This window comes from Choloepus didactylus, chromosome X (assembly GCF_015220235.1).
Source record: "Choloepus didactylus isolate mChoDid1 chromosome X, mChoDid1.pri, whole genome shotgun sequence".
Lineage (NCBI taxonomy): Eukaryota > Metazoa > Chordata > Mammalia > Pilosa > Megalonychidae > Choloepus > Choloepus didactylus.
The window spans coordinates 60,473,749-60,498,145 of NC_051334.1; the positions used below are offsets into that span (position 1 = coordinate 60,473,749).

General features: G+C 39.6%; 1 protein-coding gene and 1 pseudogene across 7 annotated transcripts in view; one reads left to right on the forward strand and one right to left on the reverse strand.

Moving 5' to 3' along the window:
- Positions 1-22,399, forward strand: part of KLF8 (Kruppel like factor 8) — a 575,849-nt gene extending 553,450 nt beyond the window's left edge. For all 7 annotated transcript variants that reach the window (XM_037821332.1, XM_037821337.1, XM_037821333.1 and 4 more), the window contains 4 exons: positions 1,579-2,143; positions 4,697-4,805; positions 5,461-5,600; positions 19,280-22,399. In XM_037821332.1, coding sequence (XP_037677260.1) covers positions 1,579-2,143; positions 4,697-4,805; positions 5,461-5,600; positions 19,280-19,461 — 996 coding nt within the window. In that variant the 3' untranslated portion in view covers positions 19,462-22,399. The remainder of the gene's footprint in view (positions 1-1,578; positions 2,144-4,696; positions 4,806-5,460; positions 5,601-19,279) is intronic.
- LOC119522721 lies at positions 8,995-11,245 on the reverse strand (annotated as a pseudogene).
- Positions 22,400-24,397: the final 1,998 nt, after the last annotated feature.

Here is a 24,397-nt window from a genome sequence, read left to right on the forward strand (position 1 = left end):
CAGAGCAGGGACCCAGTGATCTGAGTTCACTGAACAAAAGCCATGATCAGTATTTGACTGTGCCTCCTCCCTGTTCTTGGGGAAGAGGACTTTTATTTCTAGCCAGGGACTGGATCCCAAGGTTTCCTGCTGTGATAGTGGGGGATGGGCACCAGCCTTCGCAGCCTGGGACAGCTGTACTCACAGATCTTCACTACAATTTATGTCTCTTCCTTCTTTACCTTGGATGATGTACAGTGTTTTCTTTTGGTCTCCAGAGCCTCCAAACCATTGGTTCAGACAGTTCCTGGCTCTTTACTGGCTGCCTTGGTGGACAAACTTGAGTCCTGGTGCTCCCTACTCTACCATATTATTCTTCATCCTTTCTGGTCTGTTTGAATCCAGTCTTATTCCCCTCCCAATCTATCCTTCATTTAGGAGCTTGTTAAATCTCACAGAAAGATAGCTCTGCCCATGTCACTCCCCTCCTCAAAAACCTTGTCTTCCATTAGTCTTCCTTTCCTGTACTTTACCTTCCCTCATATTCCAAATACACAAAATTAAAGGGTGGTTGTACTTTATATAAGGGATACATTCGTGAACATCTCTCATCATTCAAAACTACCATAACTCATATATAATCTTGATAGAGAATGAAAGTTTGTTTTGTTCACTGGCTAAAATGACACCACCATCTTCAAAATTATCTCAAAGACCCAGATTGTTGTTTGGCAATGGCATAAACACAGTTCACAACATCTTAGACTTTGAATTCATGTAATCATTAATATGTTTTTAATTACAATGGGACTTCACATTATTTTACATATTGCAAATTAAGTGATCATTTATTACTATTCTTAAGATATCTCATTTTTCTTAATATATCTTACAATTTTAAAAAGTTTCACAGTTCAATTTTGCATATAATGCACAAACTGTGCTACATCATTATTCCCTAAGCATGTTGTCTGCTCTTATGTCTCTGCATAAAAGATTATGTTCCCACTACCAGAAATATCTTTCTTACCCCTGTTCTGCCTAGAGCATTCCTATTAATTTTCTAAGACACATCTAAAATATTACTTCTTCTATAAAGCCTTTCCTGAGCCTGTCAACAGAATCCAATCATTCCTTCTTTTTTTCCTAAAACACCTTGCTTAACCGACTGTTACATCATCACTCATTATAGCATGACTTGTAAATTACTCATGTTATTCTATCATTGTAAATGCATACAAAGTTAGTATGCATTTTTGGGCTGTACCTTATTCACATATGTAACCATTGTGCTTAGCACAATGCTTATATCAGATATTCAAAAAATGTTGATTTTAATTAACCTTCCAGGATTTTTGTGAGGATTAAATGCAGTAATTTTGATCAATTGCCTGATACAGTGTCTGGCAAATAGTAGGTGCTTGTAAAGTTTCCCTTTTTCCTCTTCCGTGTACTCCTGCCTCATCTCTCCCAACTCCCTGTATTCTTCCCATGAGAAGAGAATAGAGATTTCTTTCTTTCATTCCTCACATTGTGTCATCTTCAGAGTACTAAAACTGTTTTATACCTCTCATTTGATTGCTTATCTATTTATTTTAGGTTATTGGCCCTATTCAGAACAGAGTTCATCCTGAGACAACAGACAGAGGTAGCATGACATCTGCACCACTTCTGGATGCCCAACCCATGGAGAACCCAGCACTTTTTGATGACATAAAGATTGAACCCCCAGAAGAGCTTCTGGCTAATGATATCAACCTGCCCCAGGTGGAACCAGTTGACCTCTCCTTTCACAAGCCCAAGGCTCCTCTCCAACCTGCCAGCATGCTGCAAGTTCCAATATGTCCTCCCAAGCCACAGCCTGCTCCACAGACCCTTGTGGTGTCCACTTCAACATCTGACACAGGCACTTCAGCAAACATCCCTACCGTTCTGACCCCAGGCTCTATACTGGCCTCCTCTCAGGGTACTGGTGGCCAGCAAATCTTACATGTGATTCACACCATCCCCTCAGTCAGTCTGCCAAATAAGATGGGTAGCCTGAAGACCATCCCAGTGGTGGTACAGTCACTGCCCATGGTATATACCACGTTTCCAGCAGATGGGGGCCCTGCAGCCATTACAGTCCCACTTATTGGAGGAGATGGCAAAAATGCTGGATCAGGTAAGCATCAATGTTGCCCCTTTCCTGTGCTTCCTCTTTCTTTATCTGTTCCCTTTTTGGGTAGTCCTATCTTCTCTTTTCACCCCCTCCAATTACTCTTGTACATTGCATCAAGAGTTATCTTTCATAAACGCTATTTTCATCATGTCCTTTCAATGCTTAAGAGTGTACAATGGCTCTCCATTGTTTAGCCTGATGTTTCTCAAACTGGGATGTGTGTATCCTTGAATGAAATATTATGCATCTTTCTGCAGCTTCTGTATTATCTGATGGCAAGTAACTTAAAGCATTTTATGTTTTTAAAACATGTTTATGTTATAGAGTAAAATGTAAAATGTCATGACCTTTTAAAATAAAACCAAATTTCAAAAAGTTTTGCTAAGATGCACCATCCTTGACTTCCCAGGGGAATATGTTTATTCTCCTATACCATTAGGAATGCTCTGGTGGAAAAGTTGAGAACAATGTTTCTAGCCCTACCATACTAGCCAACCTTGTCTCCTGTCTCTCCTAACATCTTCCCTTTTCTCTTCCCTACAGTTAAAATAGTCTTCTTTGAAATATTGCCACCTTCCCTGTGTTTTCCTCATTTGGCATCTATCACCCACCATTTCACTTTTTTACCTAACTGTATCACAAGTATATGGACATTTTTCCCAACTGAATTGTAAATTCCTTGAGGAAAAGACACTTACTTCTCTTTGTGCTTCTCAAGAGAGCCTAACACAGTGCTAGATAAGCTAGACAGTAGTTGTCTTGTAACAAATAATTTGATGAACACATGAACTTGAAAAATTGCTCAAGTGAGGGTTCGTATGCTGTAATCTTCCCATTAATTTAATTAATTAAGTTCAGAATTCAGAAAGGCATAAATATAAAGTTTCCCTCCCACAGCTATCCCCCAGTCACCCAATTCCCTTCCTCAGAGGTATATCTAATTTAGTTTGGAAATGGGAATGATCAAAGAAAATTATATGGCCTCAAGATATTTAGCTTTTGGGTGTGTGCCTTAGGAAAGACATTGGGAAACTAGAGTATTTATTATCAGAGGAGGGAGATCAGGATGGTGAGAAGATTCAAACCCAGTTCAAATGAGGAACTATTTTAAGACAATGGTAATGTTTAGCATGAATTACAAAGGATAAAGGAGGGATGTGGGTAGAAATGACAAGGGACCAGATTTTATCTCAATACAAAAAAGAACTTTCTAAGGGTTTTCTACCATTGAAATTCAATGCCCTGTGAGCATTCCATCTTAAGTGTAGGAGGCTAAAAAACAACACACTAAGCATCAAGTTGCTGAAACTCAGCAGTGGTCTTTTGAATAAAACGCCATCGCTGACTAGTGGTTAATTGTGGTAATGATGAGTATTCATAATAATCTTGTTTTTGCGATCCCTTGAGGAGGTTAATTAAAAGACGATTATCAATTTCTATATGGGAAGGGATAGCCAAACAAAAATAGAAATAGGAAAATAAAATACCCTGTGTGAGAGTTTGCTGAGAGCAAGGCAGTGGTAGCACCAAGGGATGGTTTGTAGTCACTTTAAATTCCTCCCATAATATCCATCAGTCTACCAGAGCCACCGTAAATAAACAGAAGTAAAATTTAAAAGTGTTAAGTGTAATTTGCCCAGTGGTCTCCAAAATGGGGTGCTTACACCTTCGGGGTGGAAGGGGAGGCACATAAAATGATTAGAGTGCAAGAAGAAAATATCAAAATTTCTATTTTTCTATTTTTATTTTCTTACTCTCTACATCTTTCTTTTTGTTCATAGTGTACACAAAATGCTAGCACACTAATACATTTATATCATACACACACAGAGGTTCATGCTTAAAACTTTCAGTGATAGATATGCAATCAAAATAGGGAGGTGACTGCACTAGCCAAATCCCCCTCAAACTTATTGCCGATATAAGTTTTCCCTGTATAGAAATTTTGAAGCTTCCACTGAAACTAGAAGATCCCTGACCCCCTGATTGAGTTTTGTTATTATCAGTGGTTGATAATAAGGAATATTTGAGGGCTTCTCCCAACACAGGTGGAAGCGGAGGACAGTGCCACTATCAAGCACCTACTAGATGCTAGGTACGTGTTTTATCTCATTGACTCATTTCCATTTAGTAGCACAAGGGCCAAAGGAGATGTTCTCAACCCTGGGGTGAGCCTAGGCATTGACCTTAGGACAGCCAGGGAACTATCCAGAGATTTCTATCAACAAACACACACAGAACCTGACTTCTGAGCAACCCTATCCTGGGAGCTAGAAATAGAGAGATGAATCATACTTAGATCTTACCCTAGAAAAGTTCACATTCCCTTGGTACCAGAATGCTCCCTAACAACCCTTTCTCCAAGGGCCTTTTTGTACCCTGCTAATGCTAAAAAAATTCTTATTTTCCTTCCATACAAATACACTTCTTCCATTTTGGCTTTTTCTTTTTCTCTTTCTTGCTGCCACTTCTCATTGTGAGCCAAAGTGGGAATCCTGAAAATGATTACAGAGATATATGTTTGTGTCCCACAATTCACCTTCTCTTTGCTTTCAGTGAAAGTTGACCCCACCTCCATGTCTCCACTGGAAATCCCAAGTGACAGTGAAGAGAGTACAATTGAGAGTGGATCCTCAGCCTTACAGGGACTGCAGGAACAGCAAGAGTGAGTAATTTTTTCTTTACTTTCTGTGTATGTGCATGTGTGTGTGCACATGTGTGAGGTAGAAGTGAATACAGATACAGAGACAGCAGTAAGAATCTGAGGACATCAAAATGTCAGTTAAGTGGGCTCCCCAACAAATGTATATTTGTGCATGTACATGCATTTTATGGCAGAGTTATGTTCTAATTGTAAATCATCACTTTACCCTTGAAAAAATCTTCAAATTTCCCATAAAATAGAGTTGTGTACTATTTGTAAGTTTAAAGCAGGTAGCTTTAAACTTTTTTCTCAGAATTGGAAATAATGAAGTAGTTGGTTTACATTTAACAACCATGTTATATGAAAAACACACTTCTTTAAACGCAAGAATGAGACTCATTGGCATGAAATTCTCATACTGCTTGGGAACAGAAACCACCCAAAGAAACATTCTTACCTCCCATGCTTTCTCAGGGACTTGCACTTACTAAACAGAATGGCTTAGTTGAGGGAACTGCCTTCACTATTTCAATTATTTTTTTCTCTTGGGAACCTAAGAGTTAAATTTGCATAAAATAATTGCATGTATGAAGTGACTCCACTGTATGTAAGTTCATTTCTTTCATCTCCACTTGAAAATCATCCTCTGGCCTTATCTCTTTTCTTCTTTGCTCAGACCAGCAGCAATGGCTCAAATGCAGGGAGAAGAGTCTCTTGACTTGAAGAGAAGACGGATTCACCAATGTGACTTTGCAGGATGCAACAAAGTATACACCAAAAGCTCTCACCTGAAAGCCCATCGCAGAATCCATACAGGTATTTCCACCCCCATCCCATCCCCAACTCATGCACACACAAATACATGCATGTGCACACACAACAACAATCTCTGAGAGAGAGAGAAAGAGAAGGAAGTCTTGAAATAAAGACTGAATTCATTCATACTCATGGCCACAAGGCCCCAGTCATGGTTTTTCCCCTATGTTTTGTTTTTACTCTAAGGTAGTTTTTATAAAACCAGCCTAGGAAAACAGTAAGTTTGGTGTCTTCTGAATAGGTATCACCCCCAGTAACCACCTGTGAGTCTTTCTGGTTGGGAAGTCATAACACTGAGGCAAAGGTTAAGGCAGTTAAGACATCCCTCCTTCCCTTACTTCCAGAGCCTTGCAGGGTTTTTTTAGCGTGGAAAAGCACAAAGGCAGTTTAAACTAAGTGAAATTAAAGCAGGCTTTTCAAGCTCATGCCTCAGATGTTCTATGCTCAGCACTGTGCACTTGCTTATAAAGCACCTTTGTTCACATTAGAAAAATGGGGCAGAAACAGGTGTGCTGGGGATTATGTCAAACTGGAGGAGAGCTGCCACTCAACTCCAACTGAGAATTATCAAATCTTACAATTTTTAAAGAGAAACTGAAAATCCAGATTTTCATATGAAATGTCCTAGATTTTGAATTTTGGTAACTAGTTCAAAAATTTTTATAACACCGTGGGTCAAAGAAACCTGCCTATGAGCCAGATGCAGCTTATTGGTCATCAATTTGTGCCCTCTTCCTTGGGGAGCTCCTCCCTGGTCATCTCCAACTCAGAACTGGGGCATGGACACCCTGGGCAAGGAGGGGGCCTCCTCTCTTGTAAACATCTGCTTTGTTACATTTGCTGTGTTTTGTGTGTATGTGTGTATAGAAGGATCCAGAGCCCTAGTTGCTGTGCCCTGAGACTATGAACAAGTCACTGATTCCCAGGCTGCAGTGTCCCAACACTCTCATAACACAATTTTTATTTATTGATGTTTTTGTTTGTTTCTCCTCCATGTAGGATGGAGGCTGTTCTGGTTTGCTAATGCTGCCATTATGCAAAATACCAGAAATGGATTGGCTTTTATAAAGGGGATTTATTAAGTTACAAATTTACAATTCTAAGTGTCCAAACTAAAGGAATCAACAAGAGGATACCTTCACTGAAGAATGGCTGATGGCATCTGGAGCACCTCTGTCTGCTGGGGAGGCATGTGGCTGGTGTCTGCTGTTCCTTTGCTCCCAGGTTGTGTTTCAACATGGCATTCTCCAAAATGTCTCTGGGCTTGTCTCTCTTAGCTTCTCCAGAGCACACTCTGGGCTAGCCTCTCCAAACATCTCCAGGCATCTCTAAGTGTCAGCTCCCAAGCATCTCTCCAAAAGTCTCTCAGCTACTCTTGGGGTGTTTTGTCCTCTCTTAGCTTCTCCAGAGCAAAGTCTGGGCTAGCAACTCAAAGCATCATCAAGTGTCTGGACCTGTGTTGGCTCTTTTTAAAGGAATCCAGTAAACTAATCAAGACCTACCCTGAATGTGTATGCTCAAATCTCCATGGAAATATCTAATCTAAATGTTTCACCTACAGTTGGGTGAGTCACATCTCTATGGAAACAACCTAATTCAAATATCCCACAAGATTGGATTAAAACATGGCTTTTGGGAGTGCATAATATATTCTAAACCATCACATTCTACCCCCTGGAACCCAAAAAGACATGTTTTTTCCAAATGCAAAAAAACATTCATCCCATCACAATATCACCAAAACTTAAATCATTTCAGTAAAAATAGGTAAGTACAAGATGTTATCAAAATCAGTTACAGGTGTAGTCTATCCTAAAGCAAAATTTCCCTCTGACTGTGGACCTGTTAAACTCAGAACAAATTATCTGCTGCCAGTACACAAAGGTGGGACAGTCATGCTCCACCTTCCCCAAACATCGAGGTGCCATCCAGACTCTGCCACCGTGGGGCAAAGGCTCTCTCTCTCCAAACAGTGGGGTGGTGGCCAGGCTCTCCCCAATCCCCAAGAAATGTGATCCACCCTCTATGAGGCCTAGGCCTGGGGTGACAGCACTCTTTCTGAGCATCGAGGTGAAAGGCCTGCCCTCCGCCTCTGGGCAAACTCACCCTTTCCACATGCATGGGTTGCTCTGCTCTCCTTGCCTGAGATTTCCTGACTCAAGACCTCAACTTCCATGTTTTTGAAGAAATTTTTCCTTCAGTTTGCCCCTTCTCCATCCTCTCCAGTCCAGACTGGCAGTGGTTCTGTTTATATAGATCTCACAAAAAAATTTGTTGTCTTGGTGTGAAGCATACAGGGGTCAAAACCATCAGACAATAGGACTTTCCACAAAGCCTTTCTGGATAACTCCATCTCCAATCCTGCCTTGTACTGAAATGGTGGTCGGATTCCATGTTTGGTTAAATTCTCAAGTGGGGCTGTAGCTTCTGGGGTCTCACTTTCTGGAAGCCCAGAATTTTCCAGACCATCAACTTCTGGTTTCTTTGGCCCCAAGATTTCAGTTCTCAGCTTCTCTGTTTCCTCTCACATTTTGCTATAAGTCGCAAGGAGAAGCCAGGCTGCATTTTGGACATTTATTTCAAAATCGCTTCAGCTAAGTATCCCAGCTCATCACTTTCAAATTCTGCTTTCCATCTGACACCAGGACTCAATTTTGCCAAATTCTCTGCCAATTTAAAACAAGGATCACCTTTCTGCCAGATTGCAATGACACATATAACATTTCTAAGGCCTCATTGGAAGTTATCTTTAGAGCCCATATTTCTACCAACAGTCTCTTCAAAGCAATCTAGTCCTTTTCTATCAAGCTCCTCACAATTCTTTCAGAATCTTCCCCTTATCCATTTTAAAAGCTCTTCCAACATGTTTGGTATTTGCAGCAGCAGCACCCCACTTCTGGTACCAAAATCTGTTCTGGTTTGCTAATTCTGCCGTTATACAAAACACCAGAAATGGCTTTTATAAAGGGGGTTTATTTGGTTGCAAAGTTACAGTCTTAAGGCCATAAAGTGTCCAAGGTAACACATCAACAATTGGGTACTGTTCTAGTTTGCTAATGCTGCCAGAATGCAAAACACCAGAAATGGATTGGCTTTTATAAAAGGGGGTTTATTTGGTTACACAGTTACAGTCTTAAGGCCATAAAGTGTCCAAGGTAATGCATGAACAATTGGGTACCTTCACTGAAGGAAGGCCAATGGTGTCTGGAACACCTCTGTCAGCTGGGGAGGCATGTGGCTGGCATCTGCTGGTCCTTTGCTCCTGGTTTCATTTCAAAATGGGTTATTATTCTTACATATAAAATTATTAGAGCTTCAAATGCCTAGGTTAGCAATTTCAATTCAGAGGAAAAAAATTGACAGCTTCCCTCAAAATGTTCAGAAAATACTACGTTTAGTCCTCAGTTGCTGGCATCTCAGTAGATAAACATATTTTGGCCCCACTTAAAAAATTGTTTAATGGCTTTCCTAGAATGCTTTGTCTGCATAGATTCCCTACAGGAGAAAGTAGAAATGAAGATGAGAGATACTATGGTGTCCCCGAGGTCTCCTGTGGGCTGCTTGCCTGGAAGTATATCTGGTCCTGGTCCAGCTCTGCATAGCAGGCTTGCAAAGGGCCACTCCTGTGCTGCAGGAGCATCCTTCATCTGCTAGGAGGGAGAGCTTGTGGAAGGCAGAGATGAAGCTGTCACTGTTTATCTGAGCCTTGGGAACCCAGCAGAAGTAGCACAGTTTCCACAGATTTATGTGTGCTCCAGATAGCCATGGCAGCAGAAGACCATGCAGTTTGACCAGTTTGGAAAACTGTTCCCTAAAATACTGTTCCATGCTCCCATCCTGGCTGTCTGTTTGCTGAGGAGGGTGTGGCTTTAGTTTTAATATTAAGGAGTTTCTCCTTGGCAGCAATTCTTGATCACTTATGATTCCATTCCTGATGGAGGATGGCACTCCTCTTAGTGTGGAGCTGTAGCTTTCTTTGTCCTTCTAAAATATTTCACATAGCCATTCTGTACATAGGGTGTGCTCTTCCTGATGTATAATGGGTATGAAAATGGGTGTGATCCTTTGCTTGAACTGAAGAGACCAGTCCCAAACTGAAGGGAATTTTAAGCTCTTTTCATCACCCAATTGGATATTTTTGTTATTGCAAATTCTGTTCTTTGCTTCACCCACTGGTGAGGACAGTTAAACAGGAAGTTGCCAAACAGTGAGATGTGGGTACTATTGTACAGCACCACTAGCTAAGTTTCAGAGAACTTGAACACCACTGGGTATTGTTTTAACAGTTGCCAAGTAGCATCCAAGAATAGTAAAAATAAGGGAGACTCTTTTTCCCATCTCTAAGTGGTTGCACCTGTCCAGGAACAGATAGCTGGCCATGACCTACTCCTTCTGTATCAGACTCTGAAATCCAGTAATTGTTCTAAAATAGGGATCCAGCATCACTTGAGTAAGAGAAGCTATGAAAAAACTCAGATCTCTTCCCTCCTCCTCTTGTAGGATTGGAGAGAGATGTTTGCTCTCCAGCATCTATACAAGTTCTACTGAACATTTAAGGAATACCCTTACATATTCTAACCACTGAGTACTTTCCAATGAAGATAACCATTTTTCTTTAGTTTCTTCAAAAGGCTCATTAGCACATTTTGCTTCAGTTTCAGAAATGCCACTTGTATTTCTTGGATAATAGGCAAGATCTTATCCAAAGCCAATTTGTGAGTATCACTTCTCTGTGGGTGACTTTTAGTTATTGCATCACAGATCCTTCAATTGATTTTTCTCTGTTGCATACATCTTTTATGAGGGCAAGTCTCACCAGGGCACTGCCGTTACGGTGGTTCCAGCACCATGAGTGGCACCCTTCTTCCAACAAAAGAATTTCTGGGAAAAGATCTTTTAAGTCTTGGTCTGCTAAAGAACTTGGCACTACAAAGTATTCTGGAAGGCAAGTGGATATCATGTAACTCTCATTAATAGAACAAACTCTCCACCTGGAAGCATCTGTCCTCTTGATCTCTCTGTCCCAATCTGAGTAAGTTTCGAACAGAGGAGTTTTTTGACTATTGCCACCACCAACTCCTCTTTCACCTCCTGAGGTTAGTCCATTTATTTTTTGGCTGAATTGTGATATTTTTTTCTGACATATTCAAATGCAAAGAGTAGCTGGAGTTCTGTTGGCTGGAAATAATGAGCTATTCCAAGGCATACATTTTTGGCACTTTCAGGGCCTGATTCATCAAATCAAAATCTGACAATCCTGAAATCTTTACAATAAACAACCAACTCTGTTGGATTAAATTTCAGTTTCTGGTTGGGGCTTAGGAATTTCTGCTTCTTCTGGTCATTTACTGTGACAGTTTGCTCAATACATGTTAAAGGGACATCAAGTTCACCAAGAAGAAGGTTTTTATAATGGAATTTCTGTAATGGCATTGGATCATCTGTAATAAAGGAAATTTTGAAGTTACTGCATATCAGCTTTCCTCACAAATCATATTGACTTGCTTTTGTTGCAATGCATTTTCTTACAAAATGGACTTGATTTATGACAATTTCTCCTGGAAAAGGACTGGCTCCAGTTTTTTAATCTTCCATTCTGAATTAAATTTATCAGTTTGGGGTGGTGGCAGTAGGTAGGATCTGAACGTGGGTCACAACAGATTGAGGGAGAATGTGGTGCCACCATCTTTTTGCCCAGGACCCACCACTAACCAGCTTCAGCACTGACACCTCCCGACACCTCTGGGCTGAGAGCTCCCTGTGCAGCCATCCAGGCCCTGTCTGTGGTCAGCCCAGCTGAGCAGACTGACAGGTGGGGACATAGTAGAGCAACTGCCCAAGTGAGCAGTACAGTTGATTGTGTCCAATAGGTTCCTCAGGCTCTGTTCACTTTCTTCATTCTCTCTTCTTTCTGCTCCTCAGATGGAATGACTTCAATAGTTTTATCTTCAAGTTCACTGATTCTTCTGCCAGCTCCAATCTGCTGTTAAACTCATCCAGGGAATTTTAACTTTCTGTTACTGTGGCCTTCAGGTTGGTTTGGTCCCTTTTCATAATTTCCACCTCTCTATTGATATTCTGTTTGTGTTAATCTATCATTTTCCTGATTTCCTTTAGTTCTTTGTCCATGTTTTCCTTTAGCTCTTTGAGCATATTGAAGATCATTTTTAAAAATTCTTCATCTGATATGTTCCTGGTCTGATTCTCCTCACTGATGGCTTCTAATGCTTTAATCTTTTTCTAGGCCACTGCTTCCTGTTTCTTTATATTTTGTAACCTCTTTGTTGAAACCTAGACATTTGATAATTTAATGTTATTGCTGAAATTTAGATTCTTTAGTGTCTGTTCCTTAAGTTTTCATCCAACTAGTAGAAAATAGGAAAAAGAAAACCCTTTTCCCAGTCTTTGCAGATTGACCTGTGTAAGTGTTCTCCTTCACAGCTTATCCATACTATGGGTTGTATGAGAATAGCTCCAGGCTAAAGTTCCTCCCTAGTCCTTTCTGTGCAAATGTCTTGTCTGGCCCTTACTAGAGCCAGCCATGTGTGGTCCTAGCAATTCTCCCATTTAAACAGTTGCAAGTGTCCCCTCTTCCTTAGTTTCCTCTACCACTAATTAGCTGCAGATTATTTTGCCTCCCTTTGCCTCAGATTCCTTATATGAGAATAGTAATAGTATAGTAGAATTGTATCTGGCATACAGTAAATATTCAATAAATGTTAGCTATTATTAATGTTCTTTCATTTCCAGTCTCACTGCCATTCACTTAGGTTTTTTCTTATATTCATTCTTGATTCATTCATCCTTTCAATAAATAATTTAAGCATCTACTTTATGTGCCAGACATGTAGACTACCTCAGTAATCCACCTTGTATACCATGGCTAGATCATTTTAAGGTACAGTTTTGACCAAGTCATTCTTGAGTTAAAAAATTTTCAATGTTACACATGCCCCACTGTTGCCTTCATGCAGTGGCGTACCAGGCAAGAAAGGCAGTGAGAGCTGTGTGTTCTGGCAGAGAGGAGTATTTATCATTAACATTGGTGCATGGTGATAATAAAAAGCAGACTGACTTTTCATCTATTTTATTATTGTTTTAAAATTCTCTGTAGTCAATGCACTGCCCCCTTATTACCTGCACCTGAAGAAGATTGTTCCCACCACTCCTCTCTGCTCTTTGATATACCACTGCCTCTCAGGCTAAAATTCAAATTCTTTAGTCTGGACTTTATAATAGGGGCTATCTCCTAGTACTCCTGGACCAGAATAGCTGACCCTACACATCATTCACTGCACTGCCTGTCCAGCCCTTACCCCCAACTGAATGAGTTACCCTTTGCCTTCTCCTTCACTCAGCTAAAACCTTTCTATGCATCCAGCCCAGTGCCTTCACACTAGCCATCAGATTATTTTCTAGCCTTGGAATTTATATCACACTTACTGTCTTTGTCACTTAGTTGACCTTCAACATGTACTGCTTTATAGTATAAATTATTTTTCCCTATGTATGTTTTGTTCTTCAGTTTAGAAAGTAAGTTGATGGAGATTGTGGGTTGTGTTGTATGAAGTTCATTGGCACAAACAGGAGCTTGTTCAATGACAGTAAAAGGAAACTGCTTTTGAATAGGGAAACGGGCCTCATTGCTGAATTCCTCTTCAGTAATATGTGTATTCTAGCAGTGAATTCTGATAGTCACAGGCTGTCACTGCTTTGCAAGTCAGATTTTTTTCATTTGTGTGTAGCAAAAGAGAATTTCAGAAGAGAAATTCTTGAGACATCACAACAAAATGTATAACAATTCAGCAGTTGGGAGGGGTGGAAATGAAATAGAATGATTTATACTAAAATGTGAAAATCCCATTTACATACTCTTGACACCCCCTGAAGTTTCATTCTCCTCCCCACTGTTAATGATTTGCGGTGTAGCCTTCCAGATCTTTTCCCTTTATCTGGTGTGTGCCTGTGTGTGTGTGTGTGAAAGAGGGGAGGGAAAGGGACTTTAAAAGCATAAATGGGATCCCAGTGTGTGTCTCTTTGTTTAGTAGCTTTTTGTTTTCATTTCATAACACATCATTGGTCATCTTTCAGTATCAATGAATCCAGTGCTATCTGATTCTTCTTAGCAGCTAATGCAGCAATTTCTGAGTATTGAAATGATGAGTAGTTGACATCTTTAATCATCAAAATGGTTACCTGGATATGGTCCAAAGCTGTGAGTCAGAATGGATTCCATTCTATTGCCCATTACCTGAAATCTAAACAGTTTGTTAGGGAACACTTGGGAGGGTTCAGGGTTGGTGAGCAGGAAATTGGAAAACAGTATGTATAAACTAGATTGCCACATGAATTTTTTTTCAGTGTTTATGGCCATTTTTATAAAAATCATGTCACTGAGAGGAAGTCAGAGCTAGTGTCATTCATACTAATTATCTTATGCTGAATACATTTTTTAATTTATTTTTTATTGAAATATATTCATGTATGATACAATCATCCAAAGTGTAAAAAAGTTGGTGTCAGTATCATCATGTAGTTGTGCACTAATCACTACAATCAACTTTAAGAATTTTCATTACTCCAAAACATAAAAATAAAAGTAAAAAGAACACCCAAAACATCCCATGCCCCTCCTCCCCTGTGCTATTCATTTACTTTTTGTCCCCATTTTTCTACTCATTTGTCCATACAGTGGTAAAGGGAGTGTGAGCCATAAGGTTTTCACAGTCACACAGTCACACCATATAAGCTATATAGTTATATTCTCACCTTCAAGAATCAAGGATACTGGATTACTGTTCAACAGTTTTGGATATATCCTTCTAACTATTCTAATAAACTAAAAACTAAAAAGGGATGTCTATATAACACATAAGAGTTACCTCCAGAATGAACTCTTGACTCCATTTGAAATCTCTCAGCCACTGAAACATTATTTTGTTTCATTTATCTTCCCCCCTTTTCATCCAGAAGGCTTTCTCCATCACACTATATAGGGTCCAGGCTCACCCCTGGGGGTCACATCCCCAGTTGCCAGGGAGATTTATACTCCTGGGAGTCATATCCCACATAGGGCCGAGGGCAGTGGTTTACCTGCTGAGTTGGCTTAGAGAGTGAGAGGCCACATGTAAGCAACAAAAGAGGTTCTCTGGGAGTGACTCTTAGGCACAATTATGAGTAGCCTTAGTCTCTCCTTTGCAGTAACAAGCTTCATAAGGGCAAGCCCCAAGATAGAGGGCTGGCCTACTAAGCTGGTAGTTCCCAATGCTTGTGAGAATATCAGGAATTCCCCAGCTGGAGAAGTTTAATATTTCCACATTTTTCCCCAGTGCCTCAAGGGGGCTGTGCAAATACTTTTTATTCTCTGCCTAAATTACTCTGGATTAGTATCAGGACTTCATGATAACCTGTATAAACCAACAGGATCTCACTCCCTAGTGAAGTTTCCATGTAATTATGGCATTTGAGTAAACTGACCATACAAGTTATATTATACAGTGTGCTACAGAAAATATAGATTTTGCACCAAATATACATCTCTTCCTTTGGTCCCACACAGAAGCCAAGGTTTTAAAACACAGTTAATATCATCTACCCTTTAGTCTGATCTACCCCAATCTCAGCCAAGTCCATTTTGTTCATATTGCCAATCGAAGTCTGATCTCCTTTTCATTCTCTTTAACATTTGATTCATGGGGCAATGCTGACATTCATAGCTGCTGAAGTCTGGCTCCAAGTTCCAGGCACCACAGGGACACCTGAAGCTTCAGGGACCAACCATGTCACACACAAACAGCTCAGCATCTCAGAATTTAGAAATAACTGTTACAACTCATCAATAGATGTGACTGCTATAAGAGCTTACAATCTAGGAACCTTTACATAAGCCTTCCCCTGATGTCACATGCTCCTAGATTCAATTCTCAGAGTTTGCACATAATTATTAGTCCGTATTTGTGAGGCATTATGTTTGTCTTTTCATGTCTGGCTTATTTTGCTCAACCTACTGTCCTCAAGGCCCATTCACCTACTTGCCTACCTCATAACTTCATTCCTTCTTGCTGCTCCCTCATGCAAAAACATTGTTATATTTGTACATTTAATCACACTCATTGACCACTCTAGGTTTCACTAGGTTATACAGTCCCAGCCTTTATCTTCTACCTTCCCTTCTGGTGTCATACATACCCCAACCTTCCTTTCTCAACCATTTTGCAGTCATCATTTTTCAGTGTACTTACAATATTGTGCTACCATCACACAGTATCATGCTATCCATGTCTGGATCTGTACAATCAATCCTCTAAAACATTCTATACTCCTTCAACATCAAATGCCTTATCTCTACCCTCTTTCTATCTCCTATCTTCATTTTTACACTCTTATCCAGACCACTCTCTCCTGTCTTTTCCTAACTGTCTATAGCACTGCCTTTAGTATTTCTTGTAGAGAAGGTCTCCTGTTCACAAATTCTCTCAATGTCTGTTTATCTGTAAATATTTTAAACTCTCCCTCATTTTTGAAGGGCAGTTTTGCCAGACATATGATTCTTGGTTTGCAGTGTTTCTCTTTCAGTATCTTGAATATATCATACCACTGCCTTCTCATCTCCATGGCTTCTGCTGAGAGATCCACACTTAGTCTTATTGAGCTTCCCTTTTATGTGATAGATTGATTTTCTCTTGCTGCTTTCAGTATTCTCTCTTTGTCTTTGATATTTGAAAATCTGCTTAGGAAGTGTTTTGGAGTAGGTCTATTTGGATCAGTTCTGTTTGTGGTAGGCTGTGCTTCTTGGACCTGTAGTTTTCTTTCATAAGAGTTGGGAAATTTTCAGTGATTATTTCCTCTATTATTCTTTCTGCCACTTTTCCTTTCTTTTCTCCTTCTGGGAATCCTGTAACACATATATTCATGAGCTTCATATTGTCACTCAGTTCCCTGTGACCTTGCTCATATTTTTCCATTGTTTTCCCTATCTGTTCCTTTGTGTGCAGGATTTCAGATGTCCTGTCCTTCAGCTCACTGATCCTTTCTTCTGACTCTCTAAGTCTGCTGTTGTATGCCTCCATTTTGTTTTTCATCTCTTCTACTGTGCCTTTCATCCCCATAAGTTCTGCCATTTGTTTTTTCAAGCTTATGAATTCTTCCTTATGATCACCCAGTGTCTTTGTTATATCCTTCATCTCTTTTGTCACATGCTCTTTCAATTCGTTGATTTGATTTAAAATATTTGTTTGAACATCTATAATTAGTTGTTTCAACTCCTGAATCTCAGTTGAGGTGTTAGTTACTTCCTTTGACTGGGCCATATGTTCCGGTTTCCTGATGTGTCTTGTGATTTTTTGCTGTCTAGGCATCTGATTTTTTTGATTGGTTTATTCTGGAGGTTGTTTTCTCTCTTTTGCCTGAGGTTTTCTTGTTGGTTGTCTTTGGTCTCTATCTTTTCTTTGTTTCTCTCCCTGGCCAGTTGTCAAATTGGCTCTGACCCTGTCTTCTGCCCCACAAATCAGGTGCCCACCATAGCCTGCCACAGGCATGGGAGGTAGGCACTGGGCACCCCAGCAAGTTCACTGTGTGTGGTAATACAAATCTGCTGGCTTCCAGTAGTGCTTTGTTTTCCACTGGCTAGCAAGTCCTGGAACTGTTTTGGGGCCCTCCTTTAACAGTTGGGTCTTCCTTATTTCTCAGCCAAAACAGGGCTGGGTTTCTATACAGGGCATGTAGACCAACTCTTGTGCTCCTAAGAAAGGGTCTGAAGCAACTTTTAACAAGTATTTTACTTCCCTTGCACTTTCTGGACTGTCCAGCAGATGGCACTCTTCAGTAACTTAATCGTCCTCAGAAGCTGCTTTGCCTCCAAGCACAGGCTGTGTCTGACCCCATAGGAGTGGGGCTGAAACTGCAGGATTACTATGCCCTAATTTTGCCAGCCAAAATCTGGCTTGATGTGGGGCTCCACCTGTGGCAAAGTACTCCCTCAGCTGAGTCAGTACTACTGCTCTCTCCAAGGCAAGGAAATGGCCACTGGCTGCTGCTTCCCTCAAGGGTGGGCTTTCAGACTCAGGGCTGGAAACAGTCTCTGTCCATGTTTTCTCAGTCTATTTGTCCCTCACTGATCTGGGCCATGAAATGTCCTCCCCCATCCACTGGGTCCTCAAATATTGAGGGTATTTTTCACTGCTGTGAGAGATCGTAAAATCTGTGTCCCTGGCTGGAGGGGCCCCATCTGCTGATTCTGTCCTCTGAGACTGAGTGAGGGGAAGGAGGGAGGACTGGCTGGTCTGGGATGGAAGCTTCCTACCTGATATTTTTTTTCTTTCTTCAATTCAGCATTTGCAGGGTCTTTCTTTAGTCTATATCCTCCCCCAGAGTTTCAAACAATTCAGAATTTTCCTTTTTTTGTTGAATCTCTGGAGAGAAGTTTTCCATAGCTGTTTATGTCACCATGTTGATGACATTGCCCTGCCACCAGAATTTACAGCAGCATAAAATTAAATGCTATGGGGAATTTATAAGGAGAAAGAGGAGAAAGAGCTAAAAGAAAGAGCTAGAAGAAAGAGCTAGAAGAAGAGAGATGAATAGAATACCAATGAATTTTGTGTCTGCATTATTGCTTGTTTCTGGTTATAAAATAACACATGCTCATTATTGTAGAAGATGGGAAATAGAAAAATGTATTAAGAGGAAAACAAACATTATCCTAATCCCACCACCTAGACTTAACCACAGTTAATGTGTACTTTGGTTCATATAGCTTCTTTTCTTTTCTTTTTAAGTTTTTATTATAAGACACAGCATCATGATTTTAAAAAATTTCAAATAGTACAGAGTGTGTAAAGTGAAAAGGAAATGTACTCTTCCCACTATCCCCAATCCTCATTTTCCAGATAATCAATGTTAACTATTTGTCTCATAAGTTATATTTAAGTGTATTGATATTGCCTTTATTCTGAATATATGTGTAGTGTGTGATCTGTACACCATAATGGGTTTTATTTTTCATTTTGCTTTTTATTCTGAACATATATCTTCCATATATAACCGAGGTGTTACCTGGGGATTCTGAACATGGTACTATTTCAGAAAATTTGGCCTGATACCTCTCCTCATCCCATTCAATACTCTTGAGTTTTATACCTTACACATAAGAAGTCCTATAGCCTTAGCTAAGCATCCATTCCAGACAATCTTCACACAGTCTTCCTGTGTGTATGGCTCTATTTTAAGTGATTTGGTGGGAAGTATTAAAGGAGAGAGTGTGGCTAATAGAGTGTGGTACAGTGGAAGGTGTCACATACCTGAGTTTGAATCTCAATTTTCTCACTTACTAGCTGAGTTTAAAAAATAAAGTCTTTAAAATAACCCTGTGAGTATTTTTATTCCTCTTTAAAGATGAGAAAACAGACCCAGCCAGGAGGAAGTGACTTATTTGAGCACACAGCTAGTAGGTGGTAGAGCCAGGATTCAAACAAAGGCCTGTTTGAGTCAGAGCCTACGTGCTTTCCTTCTACCATCTCAGCCTATCTTGAGGATTTCTGTAAAGGTGAATGACAGCATGCCTTCAAATTGATTTCACTTTTTGACCAATGCTTTCATAAAAGGTTATTTATTATGTTATCTTTCCAGCATCCAAGCATCTCTTCTCTGATTCTTTTTGTTTTATCATATTTCCTTTTTAGGAGAGAAGCCTTATAAATGCACCTGGGATGGCTGCTCCTGGAAATTTGCTCGCTCAGATGAGCTCACCCGCCATTTCCGCAAGCACACAGGCATCAAGCCTTTCCTGTGCACAGACTGCAACCGCAGCTTTTCTCGCTCTGATCACCTGTCCCTGCACCGCCGGCGTCATGACACTATGTGAGCAGTGCAGGAGGCACTGGGGGAGTTGCACTGGCCCCCTTCCCCAGTGTCTGCTGAGATCAAGAGCATCTTTTCCTCTTTGACTTCAACTTGCTTCTGGACTGGGATTAGAGTCAGGTTGAGGAGATTGGAGGAAAAGATAGCTAGTCTCCCATGGGGCTCCTCATATTCCACCATCACCTCTCTCCAGTCCCCAGTTTTATCAACCTCCACAATGGATTGAATTCCAGTGTGGCACCCATGGCTGCCCCCCTGTGTGCTGAAATAGGACATTTTTCCTCTAATAACAAAACAGGAATCAAGCTCAATGCTGTGAACATACGCTGCTCTTTTTTTTCTATTTTTTTCTAGAATTCTTTTCCATATTTTCTTTGAATCAGTACTCATAAGTGATTGGTAGTGTCCTTTAAAATGACTTTTTTCTAGTTCCTAGATGGAAGGGAGCATAGCAATGTAATTGGTTGGTAAGTTTTACAGGAATTTGGGCCTTGAGTATAGGGCACATTCTCAGTTAATAAGCTGAGTCCCATACCAAACTTAAAAGTTCTGGAAATCCAATCTTATTTCTTCTTACAGTTGAGTTTTCAGACAGTGCTGGTGCTTTTGCTTCTTAAGTACATCAAAGGGAGTGAAGAGATCTTCTCCTCCTCCCCCTTCCTCTTCCTCTCCCTCCTCCTCCTCTTCTTCCTTTTCCTCCTCCTCCTCCAGGATTAAAAATTTTGCTGCACAATTACATTATTTGTTATGATGAATTTGAACAAATATACAAAGCACACATAATAGGTCAGCAGAGAAAAAAGTGTTACAGTAGAGTATGTTAGGCAGTGGCAGGAACATGAAGACCTGGGATGATCCTGAGAATAAATAGAGTGGGGCTTTCATTTGGATAGGATATAAAAAGTGCTGTTAATCACAAACTCATTCAGGTGGCAACCTGTTGAGTCTTGAAGGGCTGCACTGTACTGTTTATTCTTCTGTTTACATAAAGTAACTGTTTTGAGCATACTGCATGATAATAAATCACATGCTGGGGCCATGCTATACAGTGGTAAGGGGTTAGAAGAAAGGAATTTTATACATTCCATGGCATTGTTGACATGCATCCCTGTGTTTCAAATGGAACATTAGATGCTTTCAGTAAAAGCTAATATATAAGAAGGCCTCAACTTACAGCAATTCTGTGTACTGCAACTGCTATAATCACCTAAGTCATTTCTTTTTGTCTTTAGAGAAAACCATGTGATATATACATTTTTTGCCCAGTCATTCTGCCTCATGATATTCTCTGAGACAACAGCCCTCTATCCTGGCCCTGGACCTCACATCTACCTCCACTTGGCATATTTCCTTTCCCAAGTGGTCTTTGCATCACTTGGTCTTGGACTCAACCTCTCTCCTAAAGGTTGTCTTCATATTGAACCCTTCTTTTCTTGGCAGATATTCATCTAGTCCTCGCTTGAATACTTTAGGTTACTACTTCCCAAGGCATATTTTACAGATAAGGCAAATATGTGTTGGATTATTTTTCCAGCTATTTCCTCAAGTTCTTGTAGATCTACATACCCATTCTCCCAGGGATCACATTATTAAACCAAATAAAATAATAATTTTTGTGATTGGTTGCAATATTTGGCCAATTTTAAATGCTATGCTTCAGAAAACTTTAGACCACTTACAAAATAATTTATAGTTGATAAAATAGGAAGTAAAATGTGCTTGTGGTCATTGCCATATAACATTAGGCACACGATTTTCCTACTCTAACACTTTCTACAATATCTCAGATATCATTTCAACTTGCAATGCCTTTCCAGACAATAAACCCTTCGTAGATTCAAAGACTGCCTGTACTTTTCAAAATGACATGTGGGTTTTTACTAATTTCTTTATTTTCTAGATATGAGCTTTTTTCTGACTTTTTGGTGTGCATAGTCTAAGCTGTAGACTAATTGCTAAAGCAGTCAGAAATATCTAGGGTCAGCCTGTTAAAGGGGACCTCTTTGTAGCTGTAAGATGGATTGTTAAAGGTTAATTACCATGATACATAGGTGTAGGCTTATAGACGAGTAGCTGGTACAGTGTTTCACAGTAGAGTCCAAGAGCTTATCTATCTCTCCACAGTTTGTACCCTGAGACTCCTTTCCAAGAGTCAAGAACAGATCTGAGAAGGTGATCCCTGTACTCTGCAGACCTTAGGATCTTTTGCATTGGGACATATGATCTATTAATAAAGGTTATCAAACATACTGGTTTACTAATTAGGATGATCAAACTAGGATCCCAAATACTTGGTAACCCTGCCATTCCTGGGACTTCTTTCATATTTTTTTTCTGAAAACTAATGAAGGATTTTATAGATGCTTTGCCAATTGTCTACAGTCTGGAACCAATTCTAACTCTATTTTTATTGCTCTCTTACCCCCAGAAACTGATAAAATCCTTCAGATTACTTACATATACTTTGCAAAATATGTCAAGATTCTTTAAGGGTATTATAGAGTACAGGAATGCAAATACAGGTCAAATACAGAATTACTGCACCAAAAGTACATAAAACTTTGCTATGGGGTGAAAAGAAACTAAAAATTGTCTGCTTTAGATAGCAATTGGGGTTTAACTGAATTTGCTCTTTTCCCATCAGCAAAGCCCTGTTAGTGTGAACAGTTGCCTAGGACATGGAAAATGAAATTTGTTGCATTGGAATTCACCCATATTTGAGTGACAGTTGAACATAAACATTGAAAATGATGATTGAAAAAGTCAGGAAAAAACTATGAAGATTATGAACTGGTTGGGTACATTAGATGCAGTGAGATATGGGAAGAAAGGAAGGCTTGTGACAGTAACTTTTTAAAATAATTTTTTATTATAGAGCACTTTTAGATTTACAAAAAATTGTGAAGATAGTACATAGAGTTTCCATATACCCCACACCCATTTCCCCCTATTATTAAAGTCTTGCATTAGTATGGTACATTTGTTACAATTAATTCATCCATATAGATACATTATTATTAACTAAAGTTCATAATAAATTCAGATTTCCTTAGTTTTTATCTAATATCCTTTTTCTGTTTCAGCATCCCATCCAGGATACCACATTACATTTAGTTGTCATGTCTCCTTAGGCTCCTCCTGGTTGTGACAGTTTCTCAGACTTTCATTGTTTTTGATGGCCTTGACAGTTTTGAGGAGTACTAGTCAGCTATTTTGTAGAATGTCCTGCAATTGGATTTTTGTGATGCTTTTCTCATAATTAGACTGGGGTTATGAGTTTTAGGAAGGAAGATCACTGAGGAAAAGTGCCATTTTCACCACATCACATCAAGGGTACATACTATCAACATGAATGATCACTCTTGATGCTAACCTTGATCACCTGGCTGTGATTGTATTTGTCTAGTTTCTCCACTGTAAAGTTACTCTTTTACCCCCTCACATAATATACTATTTGGAAAAATAGTCACTATGCACAGCCAAGACTTATGGAGTGGTGAGTTATGCTCTACATCCTTCAGGGTGGAGTATCTATATAAATTATGTGGAATTCTGCAGGGGATATTTTTCTCTTCTCTCCCATTTATTTATTTATTCAATAATTTATTTATATCAGTATGGACTCATAAATATTTATTTTATACTTTGTGTTATAATCCAATACTACTTTATTTTATTGCTCAAATTGTTCCAGCTTTGGCCATTGGGAGCTCTTATGCATTGACACCCAAGTCCCTTCAATATACCCCATCATTTTTCTTTAGCATATCCTTACTTTCCAGCTCTACAAGATGTTCCATGTTCATCTTGTATATACTTGGCCTGCTCCTAGAATCAGCTATTTCTCCAGGGATCTCTCATACCTTTTATTGGAGAATGGTACTAGAAACCAAGATCTGGGCACTACATGTGCTCTTTGCTACTGGTGTGTCATTTGCTTCTAGGATACTTCAAATGACCAAGCAAGGAAATATCTGCATGTATACTAACCCATGTATATACACATATCTGTAAATATTTAAATATGTAACCATCTGTATCTATATTAAGTTAAACATGAGTTCATACTGATGTCTCCATTACCACATGGATCATTCTAGCCTCCTCCTCTTGCTTATCTGTAACCTCTCACTCCAACAATAAGAAACCTAGCTCCCACCTTCTGCCATATATTTATTTAATTGTTCAATTCCAGAATACATGTATCACAGTATCAAAATTTTCAACCTGTACATCTGTGAGAAACAGCTTTTTCAACTAGAGTACAGTGCTTATGTACATGATAGTAACAATTTTAGAATTCCAGCAGCTCTTTAAAACAAATTGGTCTGTAAACTTATGGAATTAGGGATTTCTGTGATCTGAGTTCCCAGAATTGGGGTTCTATCCATCCACCAAAAAGTTTTCTCATGAACCAAACCATTGAATAAGTTAAGGGAACTTATTGATCCTCCAAGTGTGTGCTAAGCTTTATATGAGGTACTGTAGAGACATACAAAAACCTAGATGGACCCAAGCTAAAGAAACACTTAGCACTATCTTTTATCACTGCTAGAGATAGCTCCCTGCCAATAGGGAAGCTACCCTGAGTTACTTCTCTCTCACTTGGTTGACTTTAGGCAAGTTGTATCACCGCTCTGTGCCTCAGTTAACCCATCTGTAAAATGGGAATCCAAATATCTACCTCACAGGAATGTTGTGAGGCTTCTCATTAATGGTTGCTGGCAAAGATGATGGGAGATTCCTGAATGAACAACAAAATACTATGATCATTATTATGGTCATAATTATAGTACCTTTTATTTACCCTAGGGAAGAGAAGATTAGACATCCTGGGTGATAAAGAGCTAAATTTGAGTCAGTAAGAAGGACAATTGAAGAGCGCCACTGGAAGCAATATTATTTCTTCTCTTCTTTTCACTTTCCCTACACTCTCTTGA